The 12,858-nt window shown below is 55.5% G+C and overlaps 2 protein-coding genes across 3 annotated transcripts; one reads left to right on the top strand and one right to left on the bottom strand.

The window, feature by feature from the left end:
• Positions 1-12: 12 nt before the first annotated feature.
• Positions 13-5,519, bottom strand: ZNF593OS (ZNF593 opposite strand). Its single transcript, XM_074377104.1, has 3 exons — positions 5,388-5,519; positions 671-743; positions 13-397 (listed from the first exon to the last, which is right to left on the bottom strand). Exons 2-3 carry the CDS (start codon positions 713-715, stop codon positions 251-253), a joined length of 192 nt encoding a protein of 63 aa, XP_074233205.1. The 5' UTR covers positions 716-743; positions 5,388-5,519; the 3' UTR covers positions 13-250.
• Positions 1,819-12,658, top strand: CNKSR1 (connector enhancer of kinase suppressor of Ras 1). 2 transcript variants are annotated; one of them, XM_074377107.1, is made up of 21 exons: positions 1,819-3,371; positions 5,189-5,346; positions 5,451-5,632; positions 6,238-6,322; positions 6,746-6,787; positions 6,869-6,973; positions 7,608-7,667; positions 7,783-7,884; positions 8,123-8,224; positions 8,311-8,381; positions 8,455-8,531; positions 8,681-8,787; positions 8,865-8,895; positions 9,293-9,465; positions 10,380-10,453; positions 10,618-10,689; positions 10,959-11,032; positions 11,187-11,248; positions 11,375-11,474; positions 11,558-11,739; positions 11,993-12,658. In XM_074377107.1, the coding sequence occupies exons 1-21, from the start codon at positions 3,320-3,322 to the stop codon at positions 12,260-12,262; spliced, it is 2,181 nt and encodes a 726-aa protein (XP_074233208.1). In that variant the 5' UTR covers positions 1,819-3,319; the 3' UTR covers positions 12,263-12,658. The 2 variants fall into 2 exon arrangements, with proteins under 2 accessions (XP_074233208.1, XP_074233207.1); XM_074377106.1 differs by having other exon boundaries at positions 1,820-3,371; positions 7,783-7,851.
• The last annotated feature ends 200 nt before the right edge of the window (positions 12,659-12,858 follow it).

The following is a 12,858-nucleotide window of genomic DNA, read 5'->3' as shown; positions in this document are numbered from 1 at the left end:
GGGCCCAGGGTGTCTCCTCCCGACTTGATCCAGCTTTGGAACCTGCATCCTTCCCTTCCCTCAGGGGTCCTGGCATCTGAGTTGAAGCCCCCAGTTGGAACCCAAGTGTGTGGAGGGGTAGGATCAGGTTTATACTATCCTGCTTCCAATGAGGGCAGGGACTGACCCCCAGAAATGAAGATTCCTGAGATTGTAGCCTCTGCTGAGTCACCTACCCCCCCAGGACCCAGGTGAGAGGCCGCCCGCTTCATCATGGAGCCTGTGGCGGCCGCCGCTGCGCCACCATCTTCCAGACAGCATAGCAGGAGCCGCCCAGCCCGAGGACAGCCAGCAGTGCAGCCACAACCCCAGCCAGTGAACTCTGGGGCTCTGCCTTCAGCTCCCCGGCTATCTGCATCTGGAGGTGCACAGAGGGTCCGCTTGAGGGGTCAGTTGAGACCACTGGGAAGGTGGGGAGTGGAAGGGGGCTGAGAAGCTACTGGGGGAAGGAGATACAGATGCCATTGCTGGCCAGGGAGATTCCACCCCAATCCCTCTCGCTTCACTGCCCATCTGGGCCCTGGCTGCTCAGGCGGCAGGGAACGTGACAGCCTGGCTGCTGGGTGTCAACCCAGCCATGGTACGGGGAGAAAGGGGTCGGTGCCAGAAACTGCTGGTTAGGGGCGCTTACCTGTAGCACTCGGAAGTAGCCAGGGGTCAGGCGCCGAAATCGCATGGTGGGTGCCGCTAGTCTCCCTGGTGTCCTGTGGGGTGGAAGCGGTAATGAGGACCAGGGGCGTTCAAGGTACCAGGAAGCGGAAATTGGGGCATAGAGGTTCCTGACCTCTCATACACAAGAGAGCCATGCCCTCGGAGGATGCTCACCAGTGTCTGCCTTCCCAGGTCTGTCAGGGGGCGGGGCAACTAGACCTTTAAATCTGTCCCTTCCCCCGCCTGCCCGCCCTGCCAGCCTTAGGAGCAGCTGTCAGGAGAGATCAGCATCAGGCCTGAGCAGCACCTCCCCCACCCACCAGGGAGTCCAGGCTGGGTAGGCAGGAGAGGCCTTGCCTTGTAGCATTCAGAAGTCTCAGACCTGGACCAGGTGTGGAAGGGCCTCCCCAGCCCTGCTCCTGGCCCTATCCCTGCCTCAGATGATTGGATGTCACCAGTTGGCTCTCAGCAAAGGAGGGGTTGGGTGCTTCTTAGTACCCCCCAAACAGGAGTAGGCCTTTTTCACTTGGTTTCTGTTAGGACAATCACACCTGCCTTGGAGAAGGGTGCATTCCACCTCTTTCCCCAAGACGGAGTTCCTGTAGAGATACCCCTACCTCAGTTTGGGGACTATAATAAAAGATCTGAATCTACTGATTAAGAACGCTGTCCGAGGTGCGCTAAAAAATAGTAGCTGACTGTGCCGGGCATTGTTCTAAATACTTTACGTGGGTTATTTCACTTGGTATTGATTATCTCATAAAATGGGGAAAAAAGCATATTTTCAGAATAGCAGCATGTAGAGTATCAGCTTACAGAGAGAATGGAAGGACACCCAGAAAACTTTAACAGTGGCCCACACTGGGGAATGGGATGAGGACATGCTGGGGAAAGGGCACGTCCTCCTTACACTTAATGACCTACTGTTACCTTTGAAATTTTTACAGCATATATGTCCAAAGAACTTTTATAAACTCATAAAACTACCTTCAAAATAGAAGCTGCAGTTTACTCTGTTCCTTGCTGCCTAGCCCTGCCAGTTGCTGGGGGCCCAGAGTAGAGGCACTGGTGTGGTTGTTAGGCCCCCAGTCCTTTTGGGGGCATATGTGAGTATAAGTGGTAAGTTCTTGTTCGTTTCTCTCCTACAAGATTGTGAGTTCAGGGAGGGTGGAGGCTGGCTGATTTCTCACCTCTATGTCTTGTGCCAGCTCAGGGTCAGTGTTGGATGAAATCAGGATGGTGGAGATGGGTCTGTGTTTACTGGGTTTCCCTAGAGCGCCACAGGGAGGCTAATGTAGGAAGAGGCAAAAACATTAGAGGAAGCAGCAAGGAGGAGTGTTGAAGGGATACACACCGTGCAGTGTGTGAAGTAAAGGACAAAGCCAGAGGTGAGGGCCATGTTGCAAATTTGGAACCCACTTGTTTATAAATGAGGGAGCAAGGCCTGTGGGGACCTGGAGTCCCCTTGAAGGAGGCAGCCAATGATCTGCATTCATGTTTGATGCCACCTGTGAAGGGGGAATGGGGTCAGCAGAGCTGGCCAAATTCCAGAGAACTCAATTTGTATGTGAAATTGTTAAATGATGACCATTAAAACACATTACATGGACATCCATGAGCCAAATTTAGACTCTGTTTCGGACACTCCAGAGACATAGCTGCTGTTGATTGTGCCAAGTAGAGGGTCAGTGACCAAATGGTGAATCCACCTGTTCCCACACTGGCGACCCCAGCTTCTCCATTACTCTCTTGCATTCCCTGTCTTTAGTTGTTTGCTGATCAATTAGTGTGAGGAAGTGAGTCAAAGGCCACCCCCACAGTTCAGTGTTATTCATGCTGAGCAACAACACACTGATATCATTCGAAAAGGAAAATTTAAACTTGCCAGTCTTGTTATTTAATGCTAATAAATACATATTACTATGTCATAAATTTGTGATTTTTAATATATTTTGATGGTAATTGTCCTTGTAATCTTTAGCAGTTTGCTTTATGCTTTTAAAAGCATCATTCTGAGAAAGGGTCCAGAGGTTTCCCCAGACTGCCAAAAGGGTCCCCAGTACAAAAAAAAGACGGGGCTAAAAACCAGTTCTGAAGGTTTTAGAGCTGTTAACGTGGGTACTCTGCACAGCAGCACTCTGAAATCGGACTGATGATATCCATTTTACAGATAGGGAAACTGATGCCTGGTGGGTAGCCCTTGGTCTCACAGCTAACAAGCTGCAGAGCCGGGATTTGCACCCAAGCTCTGGCTCCCTAACCTCTGTGCTTTGTTGCTCACTGCTCATTTTTTGGCCCCTCTTTGAGGAGCCTGAAGGTCAGGGTTTCACTTTGCCATCTGAGGTCAATTTTGGGCGGGGATCCCAAGCCAGTTCTGAGGTCGCCTGGGTCACACACCAGTGGCACCGCCCCTGGTTGCCCTGGGATGCCTGAAGAGCTGAGCAGGAGGAGGACAGGCAGTAGGCCAATGGTTGTTGCAGCTCCTCACCTGGGCAGCCACGTGGGCTTAGGTATGCCAGTGGCTCCGCCCTGGGCCCAGCCCAGCCCCTCCCCAGCCAGGGCTCTGGGAGCGGAAATTCCTGTGTAGGCCAGACGGAACGGGTGTGGATCCCAGCTGCCGGACTTGGCCATGGAGCCAGTAGCGACCTGGACCCCCAGGAAAGTGGCGGCTTGGCTGAGAGGTGGGTGGGGCTGGGGCAGTGTTGGGCTTGAGAGGCACTGGGACAGGGAGAGGAAAAGGAAAAATGACCTGTTGAGTCCGTCAGTTGGTTAGTAAGTCAACAAGTATTTATAGAGCGAGCGTCTGCCACGAACCTGGCAGAAGGATAGACGAGAAGACCTCGGGGTCCCTGGAGGAAACAGAAGTGGTCTCCTATCACCCTGGCAGCCTCTTGGGCTGCCAGGGTGGGAATGGGGAGGCAGTAGTTGTGTAATGAAAACAGAGGGTGTCTCCCCAGCAGGCACCACCCCCACTGTACGTCCTTCATCTTCCATCTACCCCAGGGCTTAGGGGGCTGTTACTAAACCCACTTTTCAGAAGCTGAAACTGATGCACAGAAACCGAGACAGGAAGTGATTTGCTCAGGTTTTGGAAAAGGGCCGGCCCTGATGTCTTTTCCCTTCTCCCCACCTTGAGGCTCCCAGTGAGAGAAGCAGAAGCCCCAGCCAGACTGAAGAGTTTGGTACAGCCCCATCCTAGGTCACAGGGGGAGATGAGCCTAGATGGATGCAAAAGGGCCTAGACTGCCGAGAGACTCAGAGGAGTAAAGACTCTTTGACATGCAGCTGGGAGGGCGTAGGTGAGTCAGGACATCCCTCCTCGACGGGGGAGCTGGAGTACATGGATGATGGGGGGCAGACTCAGGGTGATCAGTCTCAGTAAAAGCAGGGATTCAGGGCCAGAGTCAGACTCTCAGACTAGGTTCCAGGCCCAGCCCCTCCGCTCAACAGTTCTGTGACCACAGGTCTCAGTTTCCCTATCCATAAAGTGGAAAAGTTTCCCTATCCATGAAGTGTCTCATTTGGTCCACTTCTCCTGACAAGGGCCTGGCACGTGTAGCTCAATGTCAGGGTCTGTTTAGAGGGAGGCGACCCGGCACATTCACCGTACACAGGAGATCGTGATCAAGTAGGAGAGGTTGATACTCTGGTGCAAGAGTTTATGGAGGTGCAGGGAACAGTGAGAGCAGCAGAGGCCCCCAACTGAGACTGGGGAGTTGTGGAAGGCTTCCTGGAGGGAGTTAGATGAAAAAGGACATGAAAAGCTGGAAGAGCAGTCCAGGCAGAAGCAACAGCACATGTGAGGCAAAAGAGCATTCCAGGAGCTGCAGGGAGTTAGCGCTCTGGTTCTGAAGTGCTGAGTTTGAGGGGCTGGGCCAAGAGATGAGGCTGAAGAGGCAGGTGGTGGTCTGATCAGACAGGGCCTTGTAGATCATGGTAAAGAGCCTGGCAATAATAATATGGGGGCTGTTATTGACTGTCTACCATAAACCAAAAGAGGCCAAGTGCTTGACATGTGTCATGACATTTAATACATATGATTCGAAGGCAGGTGTTTTTACTACCCTCATTTTATAGGTGAGGAAATTGAGACACAGAGTAACTAAGTTACTTGCTCAAGTGCTATCACTCAGGTCTCCTGACTCCATAGCCCCATCAAGCATGACTTGAGCAAGCATCAGAACACCTGGAGGATCTGTTAAAACACAAACTGCTGGGCCTTGCTCCTGAGTTCTGATTCAGCAGGTGGAGGGTGGGGGTGGGTGGAGAATTTGTATCTCTAACAGGTTCTCCAGTGAGGCCGCTGCTGCTGGTCTGGGGACCATCCTTTGAGAGCTGCTGCCCTATACTATCCTACTTCTCAACTCAGTAGCCTTATCCGTGAACTGGGTCTCAGAATTGTCATTAGGACAAGAGCTTTGCAGGAGTGAAGAAGTGACTGGAAAGGCCTTGACACCCCCTGGCTCCCCCTACGCTGACCACCCTCCCACCCCTCCAGGCCTCGATGATTCCCTGCAGGACTATTGCTTTGAGGACTGGGAGCTGCCTGGCAAGTACCTGCTCCAGCTCTGTCCCCGAAGCCTGGAGGCTCTAACTGTGTGGCCTCTGGGCCACCAGGAGCTCATCCTGGAAGGGGTGGAGCAGCTCCGGGCCCTGGTGAGTGAATGGTGGCCACACTGGCTGCAGCTTCTACCCACCTTGGGGGTGCTGATGGGGGGCCGGCCGCTGCCAGGAATTAACCTGCCCCTTCTCTGGCACAGAGCTCTGGGCTCCAGTCAGAGAACCTGCAGAGCCTGACAGAAGGGCTGCTGGAGAGGATCCAGGCATTTCAGAGCTTAGTCCAAGGTCACCTGAGGGGCTGTGCTGACACCCCTGCGAATGTCCTCAGCGCAGCCGTGGAGCTGGTGCAAGAGGCCCGTTCCCTCCTCTTCTGGCTCAACAGGTACCTTAGGCTTTTCCCAGGGTCTGAGTTACTGGTAAGAGGACCTGTTTCATCTTTGGGCTCCTCCAGGCCCTGGGAGAGAAAAATAGAGTTTGGCTTTTGTTCAGATATGGTGCAGCTGGGCAAAGAGGCTAATTGGTCTGTGCAGGAGCATTGGGATGCCTGGGTTCCCACCCCATCTCCAGCTTGTAATCATGACAGTCATATCAACAACACTGCATAGAGAGCTTCTCCACTCCCTTCACTGGCTGCTGCTTGTCTCATAAGTCCTAGCGCTAATGTCACCTCCTCAGGGAAGCCTTCCCTGTTGTACACTCTCAGAGCTCCCTATGCTTCACAGCAGAAGTTAAATCATTATTGATGTAACTAGATGTATAACATCTGTCTCTCCAGTGCCTAAAACAGGGCCTGGCATGTAGTAGGTGCTTGACAGATAAGTCCTATGCTAAAATCTTTAGCTGTATCAGTCATCTTTACCCCAGATCAAAGCCCATCAGAGTGGGTATTACCCGCAAGTCTCAGATGCATAATCAGCTCAGAGTGGTTCAGTGACTTGACTGGTAAGCTCAGTTCCCTAACCATTGCTCTATCCTTCCCCCTGCCAGGTACCTCTTCTCCCACTTAAATGACTTCTCATCCTGCCAGGAGATTGGGGAGTTGTGCAGGGAGCTGGGCCAGGCCTTGCAGGAGGTAGGAGAACCAGGGGCCAGGCTTGGCCCAGACCGTAGAGACCAAGTCAGGGTAGAGCTTTTTATAACTTGTGAATCAGCACAGGATCGGATGTGAGAGCAGAAAGAGGAGAGGGCAGAAAGGGAGGAGGCACAGCCACTGGGTAGGAGGCGTTGGGGGTGTCAGTGGCTCCTAACTGATAGGGCAATTCAGGAAGTTTGTCTCTCAGGAGGGGGAGGGGCCAGGGAGGGCATGTATGGTGACTTCTGGGGGCCTGGCATCAGGGGGAAAGAGATCTTGGGGCCAAAGCTCTGGGGCCATGTCATTCTGGGAAGGGGGACAGGGTACAGGATGCAGGGAGGGACTGCAGGGACTCCCCTGCCCTCGGGGGAAGGCAGTGCCCCCTACTCAGGGTAGGCCTCTGCTCTCTCACTCTGCTTCCAGGACTGTCCAGCGGCTGAGAAGGAGAGCAAAGTCCTGAGGATTGTGAGTATTGGGGCGGTGAGTGGGATGTGGAAATGGGGTGGGATGGGGCTCAGGCTAGACACGCTGCTCTCCCCACGCCAGTGCAGCCACGTAGTTGGGATCTGCCACAGCATCCTGAGCTACAGCCCGGAGGAGCTGCGGGAGCAGAGGGCTGTGCTGGAGCGCGTGCCGCTGGACGATCCTTCGGTGAGCCTGACCTCTCAACTCTCACCTCTGTCACCTCAGCAGCTATGTCTGGGCCCTGAAATCTGGTGCTAGGTTTCCATAGAATCCTATACCGTTATAGCTGGAAAGCCTTTTTTATACGAATGTTAATGGCCCAGAGGACTTCCCTGGGGTCTCGCTGTCATAAGCCCCTTCTCCAGTCCTGGGGGGCTGCAGCTGGTGTGGTCTCAGGTGACACATCCCAGCCCTGAGACATGGACCTGGCAGGTTAGGGGAGAGGGAAAAGGACATGACCTTTCTCTGCTTTAATCTTTGACCAGTTAGGAAAACCAGAGGCCCCAACCCTGCCCTGTCCCATTCCATCCCTGCTCAGCCCATAAGAACGTGGAGAGGGAGCTGCTGCGGGAGCCAGATGGGGTTCTGAATCTCATACCTTGAAAGTCAGCAACCTGCTCCCCTCGGCCCTTGTCGGAGGAGAGGGCAGAGCCCAAAGAGGAGCGGCAGCAAGTTGGAAGGCACACAGCAAGTTGGGTGGTGCCACCTTGAGGCCAGCTCTCCCCTGTCCCAACCACCTACCAGTCCTGGTGCCCAGTGAGGTCTGGCCGTTAATCCTGAGGCCCCTACACCCTCAGTGACTGCAGCTTCTGTCTCGCAGGGCCTGGAGATCCACACCACCAGCAACTGCCTGCACTTCGTGTCTCGAGTGGGCCCCCAGGTGAGAGCCCTGCACCCTTCTCAGCTGCCAACCCCCACAACCCTCTTACATGCCGGCCAAGCCAGCTTCCGGCCCCCCGAGGGTGCACCTTCTGAGCACCCCCACCCCATACCAGGTCCCGGACGACTCCCAGCTTCAGATTCTTCCTGGAGACGAGATTGTCCAGGTCAATGAGCAGGTGGTGGTGAGTGAGGGAAGGGACATGATGGGAGGAACGGCTTCCGAGTAGAACCCAGGCTGGTGGATAAGGAGGTTCCCTGGGGGAGACCAGGGTTATGGGAGCTGCCGTCCATGAGGTGAGCCACCTCACACAGGCCAGACGGGCTCGTGGAGGCTTCCTGGAGTAGGACGAGGGGGAGGCTGAGAGAGCGCTCTGCAGGCAAGGGCTGCTGGGTTGCTTCAGAGCTTCCTGCCAAGTCCAGAGTCCCTGCCCTGTCCCCTGCCCTGTCCCCCAGGTGGGCTGGCCCCATAAGAACGTGGTGAGGGAGCTGCTGCGGGAGCCAGACGGGGTCAGCTTAGTGCTGAAGAAGGTCCCAGTCCCAGAGACACCCCCACAGGTACTTGCTGCCGAAACCTGTTCCCTGCCTGCTTTCAGGCCCTGTCTGTTGCCAGCTCCATCACTCTGTTTCTGATTGTTTTTTAGACCCCTCCTCAGGCCCTGAGCTCCTCACACCCAGTGAGCCCATCACTGGCTCCAGCCCCACTGTCTCCCAGGTAACAGGCTCGGCCTGGGGTGCGTCTTGGTGGGTGAGCCATGGCTCACCTCATCTCTCCCTGATCTCTCCAGGGCCCTGTCTGAAGACGTCTTTGCCTTTGACCTGACTTCAAACCCAAGTCCTGGGCCCAGCCCTGCTGCCTGGACAGGTAACTTCAAAGCTCCACCAGTTGGCAGATTCCCCAGGCAAGGCATATGGGGTGCCTGGCTCTGATCCTGGCCCCTGACACCCCCACCTAGCCACTGGGCCTGGGGCTGAGTTCATAAACCCTTCCTCTCTCTCCTTTCTCCCTGACAGACTCGACTTCCTTTGACCCCGAGCCCCTGCCCGGCCCACCTGCACCCCCAGCCACACTCCCAACAGGGGTAGCAGACACCCCGGAGCCCCTAGAGCACCCTGACAAGGTAAAGCTCAGGGGCTCAGCAAGAGGGGGTGTGTGGCTCTGGACAGACCCTTCTCTAATCTCCTGCGGTCCTTTCAGAGTCCTGTCCTTGGTCGCAAAAAATCAAAAGGTATGAGATGCACTTGACTGGGTGTGTTTGGGCGGGGGGCCCTGGTATAGGAGCTCTTAGAAATCTGCAGTGCTGAGCAAGACTACTCCACACACTTCACACATAGCGTCTCCTGGAAACAGCTCTGTTTCTGGGGTCAGATAGACCTGTGCTCCAGCCTGGGCCTCTCGCCAGTTCTGTGACTTTGGGCAAACAGCTCCTCCTCTAATCTTTGGTTTCCTTGTCTCTAAAATGGGAAGAGGCATCCCCACCCGAGAGCTGACACAGTAACATTCCAAGCACAGAGCATGGGTTCAGAATACCAGCTGAGGGTGCTCGTGGAGGGCAAGGGAGCAGGTCTGAGGGTCTGGGTTGCCTCGCCAGCCCCTCACCAACCGGCTGTGCTGTGCTGCTGCAGGCATGGCGACACAGCTGAGCCGCCGGCGGGTGTCCTGCCGGGAGCTGGGCCGGCCTGACTGTGATGGCTGGCTCCTGCTGCGCAAGGTGCCAGGGGGCTTCATGGGCCCGCGCTGGCGCCGCTGCTGGTTTGTGCTCAAGGGACACACGCTCTACTGGTACCGCCAGCCCCAGGTGAGACCCCGTACACACACACACACACACACACACACACAGAGGTAGGCAAGTGAGTCACCTCAGGGCCATGGCTTTTGTCCCTCCTCCACCATCCACTTCCATCTGTGGTCACAGGTGGATCCCAGACCCTCCTGGGCCCCAGTGTTCCTATCTGTAAAATGCAGGCACTCTTCAGAGAGAAATGAGTTACTGTGTGTGTAAAAGCAGCCTGGAAAAGGTATCAGAGGCCGTGTAGAATCACTTTAATTCTGCCCGCCTTTCCTTCCTCTTCTGTTAATCTGTTCATCCTAGTGATGGGCTGTTCAAGCAATTGTTTATTCATTCAGTTAACATTCAGGGGGCTACTGTGCACCCAGCTCTGGGCTGGGCACTGGAACACAGGGAAGCATTGGACCATTCCTGTTACTCAGGCCACTGGGGGAGAGGGATGGATACACACCCGGGGACAATACCAGAACACCAGCTATGATGGAGGAAGAGCTCAGGGGTAGGTCGGAGTCCAGCAAAGGTGGCCAGTCCACCTGAGGCATGGCAAAGACTTCCTGAGAAATCCATACCTAAGGGTTAGTCAGATGGAAAGGAGAAAGGAGACCAGGCAGGGAGAAGAGCATTTGCAAAGCTTAGTGGTGTGAAGCAGCTTTGTCTGTGTTGTTGATGCGGCAAATGCAAGAGCAAGCTCCTCTTCTCTGGCTGTTTCTCTGGATATCTTGGGCTCCCCTTTCCAGGCTCAGAGGCACCCCATGGTCACCATCTTGCCCCTACCCCAGATTCCTGCCCTGAACTTTGGGCACTTAAAGATTTGTAGTTAGAGAGCCCAGGAAAGCCCTCTCCCCTCCCCTGCACTCAGGAGCCTGAGCAGGCCTCAAGGGTGTTCGGGCTTCAAGCTGACCCTCACACTGTGATCCCTCCAGGATGAGAAGGCTGAGGGCCTCATCAATGTCTCCAACTACAGCCTGGAAAGTGGACAAGATCAGAAGAAAAAATAGTTAAGTCCTGGGGTGTGACAGGCTAGGAGTGGGGAGAGAAAGGGAGAGGTGGGTGTCAGGAGGGCCAAGGTGAGGGCAGCAGGTAGCTGGGATTCCCAGTCTAGCCTCTCTGAGTTCTGGGTGGGCACCCCCAGGTGAGTGAGGCCCCTCTGCTCCTTGGCAGTGTGTTCCAGCTCACCCATGAAGTGTATAAACCCTTCATCTTTGCTGCTGATACCCTGATGGATCTGAGCATGTGAGTGTTACCTACTTCAACCTGCCCCCCCACTCCCAATTCCCAGCTTGGGAGCCTGAGCTTAGGAGCCTGGATTCGGATCCCAGCTCTCTGACAGCAATTGGTCAAGACACTCACTTCTCTAAGCCTCAGTTTTATCTACTATAAAATGGACTAATAAGAGTTCCTATCTCTCAGGGTTGCTCTGAGGATTAAATTAAATGATATAGGTGAAAGGTCCTGGCATACTTTAAATGGAAACTCCCTAAGACCTGTTTGCCCCTCTGCAGGTGGGTGCGCCATCTCATTACTTGCATTTCCAAGTACCAATCTCCAGGCCGGGCCCCCCTGCCCCGAGAGGAAGGTGGGTATCTCACAGGGGTGGGTCTCACCTGGTTTCACCTGAGCCTCCGCCTTCCCTGGGATGGGGGCTGGGACTTAATTCCCCAAGTCCACTCCCTCGCCTCCCAAAACCCTATGAAGCATAGTAGCTCCCCAAATGCTCCTGTCCACCCCAGACTGCTACAGCGAGACGGAAGCAGAAGACCCTGACGATGAGGCTGGATCCCTCTCTGCCTCTGTGAGTTGGGGGTTGGTGGAGACTGGCCTGGGGGGGGGGGGCGGGTGGGCGGGGGCGGTACAGCTGTTAAATAGCAGTGCATGGAGCTCAGACTGATACCCTCTTATCCTTCCGCCCTGTCTGCAGCCCAGCCCGGCCCAGGCTGGGAATCTACTCCACAGAGACACATCACCCGCCACCACTCCCACGCAGGGCAGCCCGCGGACCTCCTTTGGCCCTCTGACAGGTGCCGTGTCCGGGTTGGGAGCAGAGATGAAGGGCTGGGGGCTGGGGCGGGCACACCCTCATCCTGCTCTCCCCCTCCCACAGACAGCAGCGAAGGGGCACTGGAAGGAATGGTACGGGGCTTGAGGCAGGGTGGCGTGTCCCTGCTGGGCCAACCTCAGCCCTTCACTCACGAGCAATGGCGGAGCTCTTTCCTGCGGCGCAACCGGGACCCACAGCTCAATGAGCGAGCGCACCGCGTGCGGGCGCTGCAGAGCACGCTCAAGGTCAGCGGGGGGTGCTGGGCACCGCAAGCATATGGGCTGGGGCTTTCGGCTGGGTTCCTGGCCCTCGGCTCTGGGGTCTGCTGTGGTCCGGGCCAAGTTCTAGGTTCCTGGAACTGGGCCCTTGATTTGAAGATGGGGGCTGGACCAGGCCAGATGGTAGATTCTAGGCCCTGGACTCCAGAGCTAGCTCCGGACTCGAACTCTCCCCACTCGCTGGGTGATCATGGCCCCTTAGGCCCTACTTCTCTTCCAGGCAAAGCTGCAGGAGCTGCAGGCCCTTGAGGAAGTACTAGGGGACCCCGAGCTGACTGGAGAGAAATTCCGCCGCTGGAAGGAGCAGAACCAGGAGCTCTACTCAGAGGGCCTGGGGGCCTGGGGAGTGGGGCAGGCTGAGGGCAGCTCCCAAGTCCTGAACTCTGACTCTAGAGAACAGTCTTCCCACCCCGTGCCCTCTGACCCTGAGGAGCACTCCCATCTCTGCCCCCTGACCCCAGAGAGCGACCTACGACCTCCTGACCTCTAACCCTAGCCAGTACCCTAATTCCTGATCTCTGGCCTTGATGACCACCTCAACCCCCAGCCTCTGACAGGTCTAGGACCCAGCATCCCTGGATTCTCTTCCAGGTTGGAAGTAGTGCTAGTCTATGGTTTCACTCTAAGCTGACCTCCTTTGCCTGAGCTTCTGCCATTTCTGTTCCTCTCGCCCCTGGAGTAGGGTGAAATGAAGTGAGCTTTGTGCCAACGAAGGAGCGGGAGGCTGGGCTGAAAGAACTCTCTCCCACCCCGTGCTCTGACCTGTGGGGGCACAGACATTCCCCCTCCATCCCTCAGCACTTCTTCCTTCCCCAAACCAGTCTGCATGGGCATTCTTCACTTTACACAGGAGACGCTTTTAACCAAATAAAGTCAGTTCCTCTAACATGCGTGCCTTTGACTTCCATATTATAATCTGGAATCTGCTTCCCAGAGGGCTCTGGGGTGAAAAGCTGTCAGATGGGGGTGAATGCGCTTGATTACTAGCCCACTGCACAGCCCACCAGCCTGGACTCTGTACCCAAAGCCCCATGCTTGCCAGGACAGATTGCTGATCTGTGGCTGGTGAGGGCTTCTCATGCCCAT

This window comes from Camelus bactrianus, chromosome 13 (assembly GCF_048773025.1).
Source record: "Camelus bactrianus isolate YW-2024 breed Bactrian camel chromosome 13, ASM4877302v1, whole genome shotgun sequence".
Taxonomy (NCBI): Eukaryota; Metazoa; Chordata; class Mammalia; order Artiodactyla; family Camelidae; genus Camelus; species Camelus bactrianus.
This window is presented reverse-complemented; position numbering and strand designations above follow the sequence as displayed.